Genomic DNA, 15,334 nt, shown 5'->3' on the forward strand with positions numbered 1-15,334 from the left:
ATGTGATGGGCCGAGGTGCTGATAACCTCACCAAGGCTCCTTCCCCACAAAACCTTGGGCCTTTCGAGGCCCCTTCAGCCTGGGCTGGTTTATGATTCCAGGATTAATTCATGAACTCCAGAAACTGGGACTTAGGAAGCTGGTACTTCCTCCTTATCACCACTGGGAGCCAGCTTTGTCGTGGGAAGGGAATCTTCAATGGTCTTGGCTGACCAAACTATGGAATGCAGCAGGACAGGGTCTTTCTGGAAATGAAAACACTCAAATGCTTAAAGAGAAGCAAAACAAGCATTGTTCAAAGCCACCAATCCTCAAACCATTTCAGAACACGAAACAGGACAAAAACCTACACCTGGATTCAGATGGAACAGGTAACACTAAAACACATTCTATTTCATCTCTTCAGCAGTAGAGAATTTTTATTCCTGTTCTTACTGACCCTTGTGTGGTGAAATCCTTGGAGCAGTCATTCTCTTTGCAGCATTCCACTATAAAATTCCACTGGAGACTCTTCTCAGCCCAGCAATTTCAGACTATTCTGAACGTCTGTTTTGCCCATCATTTAATATACAATTACAAGACTGCAAAGACTGGGGAGTTTACAACTCTCCTAAAATCTACTTCAGCGCTGTGCTGCCAAGGGCAGGCCTTGCAGGAGGAGAGCATTTATCCAAGGAACAGCGGAATACACGGAAAACTCACTAAACCTGGCATCACCTGCTTTAACAGACACAAGCAGAGACATCTCTATGTGCACCTTGTTTAGAGGCCAACCCTCCCCAAGTCCTGAAGGATGCAGGAAGAAAAGCTAAAGGTATAATAAAAGTATGAACAAAGGTGGCTAAAGAGAATTCCCATCCAGGAACAGGAACTGCCATATTTGAAATGGAAAAACAAGTATGGAATTTAGTGAACTAAGGTCTGAATAAACTCTCTCATGTTGTCTACAGGCACCAGACCTGAGTTCAGATAAATCAGGTGAAAGAAAAGGCAACGAGAAAGGCAGGGAATAAATGGAAATCTCTCTTACCAGAGAACACCATAGGAATTGGGTTTCTCTAATCCAGCAAAAGGAAGGCTGGAAGAAGCCAGACAAGACTTTGGTCTTCATAGAATTACACCAAAGACAAGCGGGCAATGGGTCAGCCAGCAGGGAAGAGATTGGACAAGATAAAATACAATGAAAACAATGAACTAACAAATGACAGATTAAAAGTAAGTTTTCTAATCACTCCAGAAGCAGAAACCTGGAGAAGTTTTGGGGCTCTCCCTGGAGGAGGAATCTCTGTGTCTGCGCACACTGCGTAACAGGATGAAACAATCCGTATTTAACAAAAAGTTTGACTGACTTATTAACCAGAGCATAGTGTTGGGCTGCCCATCGTGGTAGGAGACTTGACCTCAGCACTTCCTCCAAATCACCTGTTATCTTCCTGGCAAGCTCAGCTTTGTTGTTCCTGAGTTGAGTACAGCCCTTTTTCAGCTAAATTGTATCTTCCAGAAATGCCAATCTATCCAAGTCTGGCCTCATTCCAGTGCCCACATCCAAGCTGGGGATTGTTTCCCACCACAGAGTCTTGGAACTTTCTGGGAGTTGCTGTTCTCCTCCCCTGACACAGTCAGAACATGCTGTGGCAAACAGGGACCAGTTTTAAGGCAGGTAAATGCTTCAGCCCCCATAATTTCTACGGGGGTTATTCTAATGCCTGAATTTTGTACATAACCCTGGTACCAAGCAGCAAAGCCCCACGTCTGATACACACAAGGCACCTGCCTAATGCAGAAGCGAGAACTGCATTTGCTGTAGCACTGTGTTTAAACACGTAATTGTCTCTCCATCAATTGCTTCTCTGCTGCTTTCTGCTCTCTCTGTGAAAGCCAACAAGATGATTGCGTGACAGAGTGGAACCAAAATGATCTTGCCCTACTCTTGGAGCAGGGAAAGGAAACTGCAGATAGTCCTGCATTTGTGTGAGAAATCATTCCACACTTTGCTCCTTAGTCCTTAAAGAACTCTGGATCAGATAAAACTTGCAACTGAAACAGGGATCAATGATGATGAACCAGCAGCAATCACTCAAACAGTCTTCAATCTGCGACACTTTGTGGGTGACTTGTGTCCAAATCGTGCCTTAACAGGTCCAAATGTGAAGCTGTACATTTACAGGAAGAGATCACAATCCCACCTCGAGATCACAATCCCACCTCCAAACTGGAGGCCTAGGAAAGGTGGCAGAACACTGGTCCCAGCTGCCCACAAAAGCTGTAGCTGCTCCATCCCTGGAAGTGTTTAAGGCCAGGTCAGACAGGGCAGGGAACAACCTGGGATAGTGAAAGGTGCCCCTGCCAATGGCAGGGGGGTGGCACTGGGTGACACTTAAAAGGTCCCTTCTAACCCAAACCATTCTATGATTCTATAAAGAACACCGAGGGCCCTTCAACCCAGTAGGAAAAGGTCATAAAAACATTTTGATGGCAACAAAGTAAAAGCCAGACAAATTAAAACAGAAAATATGGCACATTTTTCTTCGCTCAGTAGGAACTCAGATCATCTTAAAAATTAAATGAGAGAATTGAAGTGTTGTATCTTTTCTTAACATCAAAAGGACTCCACTCTGTCATATTCCAGTTAAGTCAGGTGAGCAAACAGAGGTGATGTGACCTCTCCAGCACTACACAAGAGGTTTATTAAACTTTTCTGGGTTTAAAATTTATGGGTCACATTGTGGGAAAATCAAATTTGCTGCATAAGAATTCCAAGCCTGACAATGCCCTAATGAAGCACACACCCCAAAAATGAAAAACCAGAGCAAGGGGAAGAGCTCCACATGTGGAGCAGCAATGAGCAGCCCCACGCAGAGGGCCAGGATGGCTCCCAGCACATCCCAGTGGTCCCCACTACATGTGCTGGCCTTTCCACAGCTGAATCCCTGAGCAGGGGATGCTCCAGGAGGCACAGGATGGCTCCCAGCACATCCCGATGTTCCACATGACGTATGCCAGCCTTTCCAAAACTGAACCCTTTGAGCACAGGATGCTCCAGGACCAGGCTGTGCTGTCACATCTGCTGCTGGCAAATACTAACTGGTGCCAGGCTTGAGGCTGGCATTCCAACACAAATGGTGACAACTCCTGAGCAGTTTCCACACGATAAAACTTCTTCAAGGAGAAGATTCCACTCACTCCTGACGGCAGAGCAATGGGATGTAACACCTGAGCAGCAGCAGCAGCAAGGAAGTTAACATCCAGGATCTTCGGACACCTTTGCTCCTCCCCAGGGAGCAGAATGGCAGCGCCTTCTGTCCAGGAAACCTTGGGCAGAACAAGAGACAAAACCCCGTCCATGTGCCCTGGCAGCAGAAGCTTCGGCAGTGCAGAATCTTCTGTAGCTCCTGGACCTGCAGGGGCTCTGCAGGACATGGGTTAAGGCTGGGCACACCCAAGGATGTGGATGACACCAGCCACTGCTACAACAAAGCAGCATCGGGCACTGAAACACAGTTTGGGACCCTCCTTCCACTGCTCCTGCAACCTGTGCAGAAGCTTTCCAGGCTACTCCATCAGAACTATCTGAAAACAGAGTTCAGGTCTAACCTCATGCCATCAAACAGGTGCTCAATAAGCTGCTTTTCTCCTCTACATCCCAGTACAGTCACTTCTGTAAGGCACATGGGGATGGAGACAAAACACTGGGAACAGAGCCAGCCCTGGAATCCAGATATCCACCATCAGATATCACACACTTCAACAAAGTTACTCTTTCAGTGCAGCAGAGCCCCGTTGGCACCAACAGCAACAGGAGCTCTGGGTGTACCAACGTTGGGTGTGCTGGCAGAAGTTGGGCATGGCTCTCCAGGTCTGCTCCAACAAGCTCAGTCTCCAGCTCACGACTATGGTTGAGGATTAGGGAACACACAATCAGGAATCAGTAGTCCCTTTTCTCTCAGGGCTGTATTAAATCATATAAGGAATGTGATAGCAGTATCGTGAACTTAAAACTGTGCTGCTCAAGGGCACCAGGCTCTCTGCTCTGCAACGCTCTTGGCTCAGTTCCATCAGCCCACTGATTCTTCTCAAGGAATCATCCCTGGAAACAGCAGTCAGATGCCATTTGGAAGCATTCGAGGACAGGCTGGTCAGGGCTTGGAGCAACCTGGTCTAGTTGAAGGTTCCTTGCTGAGCACTCCCCAGAGCTGTAGGACAATCAAGTATTTCAAACCAGCTTCCCAAAGCTGGTCTGCTCTTGACTTCAGCTACCACCGCCAGTCTGGGGGTTCTCTAGCATGCTGGTCCTTGGGAGCTGCATACCCATGTTCTTCCTCACAGTACGGAACAGATCCGTGCAAAGGGGGCTGTGCTGAGCAGACATCAGAGCCAGTGTGGGGTCTCCAACCAGCCACACCCAGGAATTACAGAATCATTTAAGTTGGAAGAGACCTCTAAGATCATCAAGTCCCACCTGTGACAAATCCCCAACCAACTCTGTTAACCAGACCAATGCAATGAGTGCCATGTTCAGGCATTTCTTGAACACCTCCAGGAATGGTGAACGCTTCCAGGGAAGGAGTTCTAGGTCCTTCCATCAGATGTAGGTGCAGCAAGGGCAGGAGTAAAGGAAGAGGTGGGCAGACTGTATCCCAGTACAAGACTGAGGTTTCTGGGGCACAGCCCCCAAGGAAAATTCTGCAAATGGAGCAGGATGTCCAACAGCTGGAGAGAATGTCTGGGAACAGTGACTTCCCAAAGGAACGGGAAGAGTAATCATGAAACACCAGGCTAAGTTGTTTTACCCTCAGTGACAGAAGATTACATAAAAGAGAAATTCAATAAATACTAATGTGGTTTTTAGGGACCTAGAGATGTAGAAAGATGGAGAAATCTTCAGGACCCACTAACAGGGGACCACACCTGAGCCAGCTCATGTTCTGCCTGGTGGAAAGGATTTGTCACCTCCCTCCTGGAAAGCCTTACTCCAAAACCAAGAAAAGTCTCCATTTTATACCTGAGGGAATAGCAGAGCCAAGTTCTCAGAGATGCCCAGGCCAACAGTGCCAGGTGGCACACGGGTGTGGTGGCCCTGTACTGTCTGTCCTACAGGAGAAATCTCCGTGTGAGCTGTCAACATGGATGCAGTTTCTGCCTCTTGCCAGCGGCAGGAGCACTCTGCTTCCAGCAGCTCCCTGGAAACCTGCCTGCAGAAAAGTACTGACCCCATAGATCAGGCACTGACCAGGCACTGAAAACCTCGAGACAAATGCAGGAAGCTGATCACAGACAGAGGATGAGCCAGTCAGCCAGCCACAGGCCTTTAACCCTTAGTACAGACACTGTCCCCATGCCAGGGGCTTTGTGATCCCTTTGATGCCACCTGCCCCCTTCTGACACCTCAAGGTGCTGCATGTGAAGCCTTGAAGGGATTTGAGGGAGGCTTCAGGAGATGCACAAATCATTGGCTCCAGCCCACTTTCCTCAGGCAGTGGCACAGTGTCCTGAGTGAGATCCTCCTCCTTTTACCAAAGGGTCAGTACACAGCACTCAGATGATCCTTGAGGTCTCTGCTCCTCCAGGGTTACCCACACGTCCAGAAATTTCTATTTATTTAATTCCACTTCTCCACCAACACACAGCAAATAGGAACCGAACTTCCCACCTCAGCCCCTTTGGTTTTTACATCCTTTCCATCTCACTCCTGCTCTGCAGCAGCCACTCTCACCTCAAGGATGGGAAAGGAGGAAAAGGGTAAAGCAAGGAGGAAACAATCATCGTGTTTGTGATCAGCCAGGTCCAGAAGCCACTTGACCCAGAGAGATCAGAGTTCCCCCTACAACAATGGGTGAGGCTGGGAAGCAAATCAAGCAGGCTGGATGATTTTTGGCAGAGAGAGAACAGTAGGAGTGGTACAGACCTCTTCCTCCTCAATGCGAGCAGGTTCAATCAGCAGATTATTGGCTTGATCAAACGACACCCCCTGTTAGGACAGGAACCAGCAAAGAGGCATGCGGATTAGTGGAGCATCAACCAAACCCGCCACCACGACCACCACCACCACCCAACACACGCACGCCACGCCGGAGCTGATCCAGCTCCCGGAGTCACTCCTGACCACCGCAGCTCCAGAGCTGAACCCACTCCCGGAGTCACTCCTGACCACCGCAGCTCCAGAGCTGAACCCACGCCCCGAGTCATTCCTGACCACCACAGCTCCAGAGCTGAACCCACTCCCGGAGTCATTCCTGACCACCACAGCTCCGAAGCTGAACTCACTCCCGGAGTCACTCCTGACCACCGCAGCTCCAGAGCTGAACCCACTCCCGGAGTCATTCCTGACCACCACAGCTCCAGAGCTGAACCCACTCCCGGAGTCATTCCTGACCACCACAGCTCCAGAGCTGAACCCACTCCCGGAGTCACTCCTGACCACCGCAGCTCCAGAGCTGAACCCACTCCCGGAGTCATTCCTGACCACCACAGCTCCAGAGCTGAACCTGCTCCTGGAGTCACTCCTGACCACCGCAGCTCCAGAGCTGAACCTGCTCCCGGAGTCACTCCTGACCACCGCAGCTCCAGAGCTGAACCTGCTCCCGGAGTCATTCCTGACCACCACAGCTCCAGAGCTGAACCCACGCCCCGAGTCACTCCTGAGCACCACAGCTCCAGAGCTGAACCCACGCCCCGAGTCACTCCTGACCACCACAGCTCCGGAGCTGAACCCGCTTCCGGAGTCACTCCTGACCACCACAGCTCCAGAGCTGAACCCGCTCCTGGAGTCACTCCTGACCACCACAGCTCCAAAGCTGAACCTGCTCCTGGAGTCACTCCTGACCACCACAGCTCCAGAGCTGAACCCGCTCCTGGAGTCACTCCTGACCACCACAGCTCCGGAGCTGAACCCGCTTCCGGAGTCACTCCTGACCACCACAGCTCCAGAGCTGAACCCGCTCCTGGAGTCACTCCTGACCACCACAGCTCCAAAGCTGAACCGACTCCCGGAGTCACTCCTGACCACCGCAGCTCCAGAGCTGAACCCTCTCCCGGAGTCATTCCTGACCACCACAGCTCCAGAGCTGAACCCACTCCCGGAGTCACGCCTGACCACCACAGCTCCGGAGCTGAACCGACTCCCAGAGTCACTCCTGACCACCACAGCTCCGGAGCTGAACCCAATCCTGGAGCCATTCCTGACCACCACAGCTCCGAAGCTGAACCCACTCCCGGAGTCACTCCTGACCACCACAGCTCCAGAGCTGAGCTCACTCACATCCCAGCTCCAGAGTTGACCCCTCAGCACCAGAGCCCCCACTCCTGCTCACCAGCTCACTACTGCGAGGGCTGCTCATGGGCTGCCAGAGTGCCCAGTGCCAGCACACTCCTGCCAAGGGGCATCCCTAAGGCCAGGTTTTGTTCATGCTGGCACCCTGAGGTCATGACCCCTGAGCTGACCACCACTAGCTGACCTCACTCCCTCCATACCAGGTCACTCCAAGAAGAAGGAAGGGTTAAACACAGGAGAAGGCACCGAGGAGCCTGTGGTGCCTCAAGTTGCTGCACAGGAATGAGCAATCCCAAACTCAACTGCACCAATCCCTTTCTCTGGTGAAAAAGTACATCCTGACAGGCACCTGGGATCCTGCTCCCAAGCACAAGAAGCCTCAGGATTTCTTCTAAAAACCAACTGTCCTTGCAACAAAACCCTCTGGTTTTAGGATTCAGCCTCCTGCACAGCCTGTCCTGCCTCCTCCTTCAATATACCTCTTGCACAAGCCTCCCTGCACAGGGACACTGGTCCCTACATCCCCACTCCAGGAATGCAGCTCAGGAGGCAGCTCATAAACGTCTTCATGGAGCAGGCATCCAACCCAGCCCTACAGAAAGGAGAACTGAGTCCCAGGCAGAAGGTTAAGCTGACAACCAGGGTAATTTCTGACAGGTACCTCACCCCTGAGCAGACATCACAGGCTCTGCCAGTGGGTCAGTGCTTCCTCAGCTCTGAGTCCCCAGCTAAAACAACCTTTTCGGGTGAGGGCATTCCCAAGTATGGTAGGTCTTGGATGAAGGGGACTTGGGACAGTTTCAAACATTTCTTCTGAGGAACTTCACCAACAGTGGGAAAACTTCATGTCTCATCCCTGGGGAGCACAGGATGAGCTGCATCGGCTCAAGCAGAGCAAAGCAAGCATCCACTGAGGGAAAGGCTTCACAGCCAAGTGAGGGAAAGGACCTTTCCGTGGGCAACCTGAGCTCCAGCAGGGATGGGAATGATCCCGGCACCCTGGAGCATGTGCAGTTACAGCAGAAGCAGGTTTTACTCCAGCACCTTCCACACCTGGAGACCCACATCTCACCCATGAGATTTGTTGATGTCAGACTGTGATGGAGACTCAGCCACATCCTGACCTCTGCCCACCAAATACAATTAAAAATCCTCAAACCAGCTTGGCTGAGAATTGGGCTGATCTCATGAAGTGTCCCTCATCCACATATTCCTATTCCATTGCAAGCAACTTCCTCAAGCAGGAACCTCTGTGTGTCCCTAACCAAACGTGGTGGTTCAGCTGAAGAGAGCCAAGGATCCCCTATTTCTTAAGCCCCAGTATAACCAGTAAGGCCAAAACTTCAGAGCACAAGCTCCCCGAAATCTCAACGCACCCTCCATCAGGCTGTGTCTGGGTGGAAGCACAGGGAGGGGCACACTCCTGGCTGCACTTACATGCTCCAGGAAGCACTGTGCCAACAAGTGTCAGTGGCCCAAATGCCAAAGATTGAATCCACCCAGGGATATTAGCTCATCCTCCTGTGAACCAGCAGCAACAACCAGCGAGTGAGGAGGAGGCTCAGAACCCAGCAGTGATGAGACAGAGAACTGTTCCTGCAGCACAGGGAACAGTACATGGAATGGGGATGGTGCAAGGACCTGGATACAGTGAAGGTGTCAGACACAGCAACATGGCACAGCTCTTTGACAACCCTATGAGCCCCCAAGGACCTTCAGCTCTCCTACCCTCAGCACATCCCGAAGTGCAGGAGCCTCTTGCCAGTGGTTTCATCAGTACCACATCAACCTGGCTGCTTGGTCACAGGAGCAGAGGGCAGGTCTGCATCCCTCTGACCGTCCCCTGCCCTGCAAGACCTTACCTTCACAGATGGCTGAGCAGACAAAGCTGCATTCTTTCTGTCATCCTCATCCCATGCTTCCTCCTGATCCTCAGGCTCTGTGTTATTATTGCAGCCTCCCAACTCCTCTTCCTCTTTGGGGACCCCATCGCTGTTCAGCCCCTGCAGAAGTGCCACCACTGCCTCTGGCTTGGGCAGTTTAGTGATCTTGAAGTGTTTCTTATAGTGGGGCGTGTCCTTGCGAATAAGCCTCTGTTTCTCCACTGGGAACGGTCGCTCTTCATCCTCATCCTCATCCTCACTCCGTATCAGCGTGTCCTCAGCGAAGTGTACGGTCGGCTGTGATAGCAAAGCCGCAGACATGCCGTGAGCCTCACGGAACAGAGGACCTTGCTGTCCCTGTGACCCCTCTCCCAGCACAGGCGGAGCCAGTGTCACTGCTTGTGTGCTCAGGAAAATGCAGGAATGTGTTACCATTTCCCCATCCTTGCCTTTTTCCATAACCACGCCTTCCCCCAGACATGCTTCTGTCAGCTCCAGGGATGGAGGGCATTCAAACCTGTCACTGTCACCCCAGTTTTCCCACAGCCTGCCTGGCTCCCATCCTGTCCACCCCAGTCTCCCACGCGTGCAGCTCCCACAAACTGCCCCAGTCTCTGCTTGCACTGCCTTCCACGGCCTGGATCTGCCTCCAGCGATGACCAAATCCCACATGGATTTACCTGTACATCTATTTCCCACTTCCTCTGAAACTTCCAAGTCCTTCCACTTTTTCTCGTGACCCTGCTGCAGTTCCCAGGCTCCTACCTCATTGTATTCCACTTCCACATCTTCCTCCTCCTGGTCAGCAGCTTCCTTGCGCTCCTCTTCCACTCTGGGCTTCACCTCCTTCTCCAACTCCTGCGCATCGGGCACCTGCCCGTTGGGCCAGCCCCGGTCCCTCTCCTCTGCCCTGCAGTCCGCAGAGGCGGTGCTGGTGGACAGGTGGGAGTCCTCGCTGCGATTTGATGTGGCACTTAGCCTCTTCTCCTGAGAAAATGGTCATGATGGTCAGGATGGAACCCAGAGCAGCAGATGGAGCCACACAGTGTGACTGGTGTGAGGTGTGAACAGCCCAGCACCAACAGAACCACCTTTTCCTCAGCTTGCCCACAGCTTCCCCTCCTGAGCTTCCTCCATGTGATCTGGGTCCTCCCTGTTCCACCTCCTGTGTAGGCATTTATTCTCAGCCTCCCACCAGGGCAGCAAGGTGCCTCCACCAAGTGCTCTATTCCCGTCATTCTTTACTGGGAATATCAGAGCCTTCTCTTCCTCTCCCTGTGCTACGACAAAACTGGCACTGACACACACAATTCCCCTTGTTTCCTGGTTCCATCTCTTGCTCTATTTCACAGGCCCCCATGACACCGCAAGGCAGATTTCCAACCCTCCCAGGCAATCCATTCTCAGTCCCTCCCAATCCTTCCCAAATGTCAGTCCTTTCTACCTCCCCATTTCCCACATATGCTACATGTTCCTAGTGGAAAATGTCTGTGCCCCTGGCATGGAGGTGGAACTTGATGGTCTGTAAGATTCCTTCCAACCCAAACCATTCCATGATCCCATGTTCTCTATGGTTATCCATTCCCCAGTGCCCAGCACTCACTTCCGAGTTGGGAGAGTTCGGGTTGACATCAGCCTTTGCAGCGTTCACCTCATTGCGCCGAACTTCAATCACCTTCTTCATCACCTTCAGCTCGCTGGGGTGAGGGGTGGCTCGGCGCTGCAGGCCCTGACAAAGTGAAACCCTCAGGAAGGGGATTCCAGCCCTGGCAGCACGTGCCAGGCCTTGGGAATGAACCTCTGCAGGTAACGAACACCTTTATCAGAGAGCGAGAGCCCCAAGGGGATGCAACCAACACATCCTGCTGCAGGATCTGCTCCAGGTCTTACACAGCCTGCAGCTGGGAGGAGGCAGGGAACCCTGAGAACTTCCTCTGGACATCATCCTGCTCTCCAGCTAATAGAAGGTTTGGGAAGAATGATAGGAAGTTTAAAATGGTGTTTCAGGCTTAGTAAATGAAAAACTGTCAAGACAGAAACTCCTCTGGAACAGATTTGGGATATCTTCCTAATTCCTCTGGAGTTACTTAACAGGTCTGCCAAGCCCAAATGCACCAGAATTGGTGCTGCTTAGTGAGTTCCATCCCAGCTAAAGAGCGAAGAAAACCAGCATTGTAAAACTAGTAACAATGTTAAAACAATTCAAAAAACCCCCAAACCTCCCAATGCCAGCAGCACACACACACACTGCCAGGACAGCTGCAATCATCGTTCATTAGAGGGATTCAGATCTCAAGGATGACTTTCCATAAAATAAAAAGGAAAAAAAATCCACAAGAGACGGAAACCCTCAGAGAACTTGCTGGAAACTTCTATCCTGGCCTTTGCATCTGCACTGAAAGCACAATGATCTCTTGCAGGTTTTGAGGCTGCCTACAGTGTTTAGTACTTACTTTACCAACAGGACACTCTACAGTGTGGGCTGCACTGGCTCCATGCTTGGAGGGATGGGGATGGCCTGGGTTTGGCTGGGCAGCCTTTCCCCATGAGGGGGGTGAGCTAAAACCCTATCCTGACAGTGCTCTGTTGGGATCTCTGGACAACTCGAGTGCTCCCTGGGCACGTTAGTGCTCCACTCCCATAGAAGAACCTCAAGATATGACTCTGCACCACGGCTCCCAGGGAATTCATTCCTTTCACTCCTGCTTGGCTCCTCAGGGCACCAAACAGCCTTCAGACCGTGGAAATCCTGCACACGCCTACAGCAGTGTCACAAGGTGAAACATGGACACCACAGTGGCTCCCCATCTTCAGAAAGCTTAGCTTGTCCCTGTGCTTCCACAGAGAGCCAACAAGCCTCCAGGAATTTCTTACTCGTCTCTCAGCGCCAGACTCCTCGTCATCATCTCCTTTAGGTTCATCCAGGAACTGGATCACGCTGACTCTGTTTAAGTTGGTGTCTGTCCAGCTCTCATCCACGCTGTTCTGCAGGAGGTTCTCTGGGAAGAAAGAGACACAGTGGGAGCTCCTTTTGGGAAGAGCAGGGTTGTAGACTTAGATGGAAGACAGTTCTCATCCCATTAGGGCACTTCAGTTGTATCTGCCCATGGCATCAGAGGCCTTGAGGACAAAGGCTGTAGCCTCAACATCCTGTCACCTTCTGTACGTCTCCCACCAGACCTACAGCAGCCTCTACAGAAGTGTCTGATGCTGCAGCTCTAGCACTCCTTACCCAAGAAGTACAGAAAAAGGTAGAATTAGGCAGGAATACCATGCTGACAGGACAATGAAAATTAACTGCTTGGTCAGGAGATCCAAGCAGAACACTCAAAGATAAGGCTGCAGCTTCCTTATCACCAGGCAGAAAGCAATTCCTCATTTTTAACAATCACTGCCTGGGAAAGCTGTCCCAGCCATACAAGAGCCTGGATCTGCTGCAGGAATCACAGTAAGGGACAGTCCAACCCAGCAGAGAAGGTTCAAGGCTTCAGCCCCCTCCCGAGCACAAGGCTCTGCAGCCAGTGCTTGTGATGCAGGCTCTTACCCAGGCTGGGAGAGGGCTGCTGGGGGAGCAGGTAGCAAGTGAGAACCTTTTCTCCTGTCTTTTCATCATCCTCGGTCTGGAATTTCAGCATGGGCTGGGACTGGTTTTCTGCCAGCCACAGGGCTTTCAGATTAAGATTTGTTAAAGCAAAGGGCAAATTCTGCAGCCTGCAAAAGAGAAGAACAAACTGCTTGTTAAACTTACCTGGTCAGGAAAGAGCTTCACCTCAGCTCCAGACTGCTCCACCTGAACAGAGAGGGACAGAGCCAAGCTGCTGTGGATCCCTCAGTCCTGCACCACTGGAACAGCTGATTTGTCCATGGCTGGGGACTGGGCTCCAGTAACCCATCCTCACCAGCCTTTACCACAGGACAACTCCCTCCAACAGTGTGGAGGGGTTTAGAAACAGAAAAACGATACTCTCACAGACCAGAGTATAGAATGTTCACCACAGAACCTCTGGTCGGCTTCCAACTGCTGACCAAATTCCAAAAATACCAACCCCAGTGAACAGAACCATAGGACTTTTCAGAATAGCCCCCAGGCACCTTCACACCACAAACGAGACTTTGGCACCACTCACCTGAGGACTAACAACACAAACCCACAAAATCTGCAGGAAGGAAAGGAAGCCAGTGACCAGGGATTTCCCCTGATCTCCATTTCACACATGACAAAATGCCCTCACACTTCTGCCTTACCTCTACCCTGTGTTTAGGTGACACAGAGAAGGGGTTCACAGGCAAAGCTCAAGCCTTCCGCGACCAGCCCAGGCTCCTCCACACCGTGGATCCTGGGATCCACACAGATCCAGCATCTCCCTCACAGCAGCCTCCCAGCCTGTGTGTCTTCCTGCTGCTCACCTGTTCCCAGCCACATCCAGGACATGGAGCTCAGTGGTGTTGGCCAGCTCGGGGGGCAGCAGGGCCAGGCGGTTGTCCCGCAAGGACAGGACATTGAGGTTGGCACAGCCTCCAATCTCTGCTGGCAGCGCCGTCAGCCGGTTCCGGTCCACGTTCAGGTTTGTCAGCTTGGCCAGCTTGCCCAGGGACTTGGGCAAGGCCTGGGAAGGAGCCGAGTCAGTGATTGCAAGAGGAAAGAGCAGCACAGGCAAAAGGCACAAAGCCCTCAGTCTGGGGAACAAGCTGCCTTCCGTCCCCACACACGCACTGGGGATAATGTTCTTCGGGACATCTTTGGGACAGGTTTTCCCTTGGGCCCACAGACTGAGCCATGCCAACTCTTCCCCTCAGCACAGCACAGCACATTCCAACCACCACTGGTCAAGACTTTCCTTCTGTTTATCTGCCCATTCCCAATCCTTATGTTTTATCAATCAAACCACAGGCAGGGCTGTTCCCAATCACACCATCCCAAACCCCTCACCAATGCAGCCTGGGATATGATCTTGCACCTGTCAGCCGGGATGGTCTTTGGGATGGGCAATCCTAGCATCCCTGCTACCCCAGAGAATGTTTTAGGGAAAAAAATCAGTGAGAGAAAGCAGCTTCCAAATGTCTGTGAACTTGGTGAAACTCTAGAAGCAGCTGGAGCGCTCTCAGGAATCCAGCTCGGAGGGCAGAAGATGGGAAGGGATCCCTGGCGGCTGGCTGAGCATGGGAGAGGCAGGTGGCTGCTGAGTACTCACCGTCAGCATGTTCTCAGTCAGGATGAGCTCAGACAGATTTTCACAGTCCCCAATTGATTCTGTCACATCTGTCAGCCGGTTCTGGTCCACCTTGAGGATGGAGAGCTGTTTCAGCTGACCTGGCCAGGGTGACAAGTTAGGCGTGAGCAGTGCCAGAGAGAAGGATGATGTTCTACACTCACCTGGCTGTGATGCCATCAAGGATCCCATAACCCAACCACAGAGGCTCTGCCATTCCTCCCACCAGGCCTCACACACACCTGATGCAGATGAAGCATCTGAACTCTGCTGCAGAGTTCTGCTCACCTGTATCACCCACTGCTTCTGCTCTCCATGACTGTGCCTATGTCCATTAATCCCCAGCTCCCTGCCACAGACACTCTTTCCTGAAGCTCCTCCAGGAGCACTGCCAAAGAATTGAAGTCCTGCAGCACTCCCCATCCCACAACACTCACCGATCCCATCCGGAATGCATTCCAGCAGGTTCTGTGACAGCAGCAAGTCTGTCAGTGCCACCAGCCCACTGACCTCGTTGGGCAACTGCTCCAGCTTGTTCTCAGACACATCCAGACAGACCAGGCGGCGGAGGTTGCCCAGCTCCTGCATCAGAGAGGAGATCCATGGCTCGAGGGAACAGCTGGGGCAGGGGCAAAGGGCTGAACACGTGCCCAACAGACACTCACCGGCGGCAGGGCCGAGAGCTGGTTCCGGTCCAGCCAGAGCTCGCGCAGGTTTGGGAGAGCACCCAGAGTGTCCGGCTGTAGGAGACAGGACAGTGATGGCATCAGTCCCTTCCACAGGGAGAAGCTGCTTGAGGATGCTGCAGATGCACCACTCTGCAAAGCCAGGCACTGTTCTGCCTCTCACACCTCCCAGGACCATCCATGGATCATTACAAGATAGCAGCACACGTGTCTGGGAATGCCTGGGATGGCCACTGGCTGCAGGAGGTCCAACGGGACACACAGAAGGCAACAGCAGGACTGTGT

At 52.1% G+C, this 15,334-nt stretch overlaps 1 protein-coding gene across 25 annotated transcripts in view; it reads right to left on the reverse strand.

Annotated features, from left to right (window-relative positions):
• Positions 1 to 15,334, reverse strand: part of SCRIB (scribble planar cell polarity protein) — a 97,540-nt gene that overhangs the window by 56,991 nt on the left and 25,215 nt on the right. For 24 of the 25 annotated variants that reach the window (XM_032119101.1, XM_032119100.1, XM_032119099.1 and 21 more), the window contains 10 exons: positions 15,029 to 15,103; positions 14,801 to 14,945; positions 14,346 to 14,464; positions 13,561 to 13,760; positions 12,698 to 12,864; positions 12,028 to 12,152; positions 10,757 to 10,882; positions 9,919 to 10,140; positions 9,133 to 9,450; positions 5,906 to 5,968 (listed from right to left, as the gene is read on the reverse strand). In XM_032119101.1, the coding sequence (XP_031974992.1) occupies positions 5,906 to 5,968; positions 9,133 to 9,450; positions 9,919 to 10,140; positions 10,757 to 10,882; positions 12,028 to 12,152; positions 12,698 to 12,864; positions 13,561 to 13,760; positions 14,346 to 14,464; positions 14,801 to 14,945; positions 15,029 to 15,103 (1,560 nt within the window). The remainder of the gene's footprint in view (positions 1 to 5,905; positions 5,969 to 9,132; positions 9,451 to 9,918; positions 10,141 to 10,756; positions 10,883 to 12,027; positions 12,153 to 12,697; positions 12,865 to 13,560; positions 13,761 to 14,345; positions 14,465 to 14,800; positions 14,946 to 15,028; positions 15,104 to 15,334) is intronic. The other variant, XM_032119102.1, reaches the window with a different exon arrangement.

Source organism: Corvus moneduloides, chromosome 10 (genome assembly GCF_009650955.1).
Source record: "Corvus moneduloides isolate bCorMon1 chromosome 10, bCorMon1.pri, whole genome shotgun sequence".
Taxonomy (NCBI): Eukaryota; Metazoa; Chordata; class Aves; order Passeriformes; family Corvidae; genus Corvus; species Corvus moneduloides.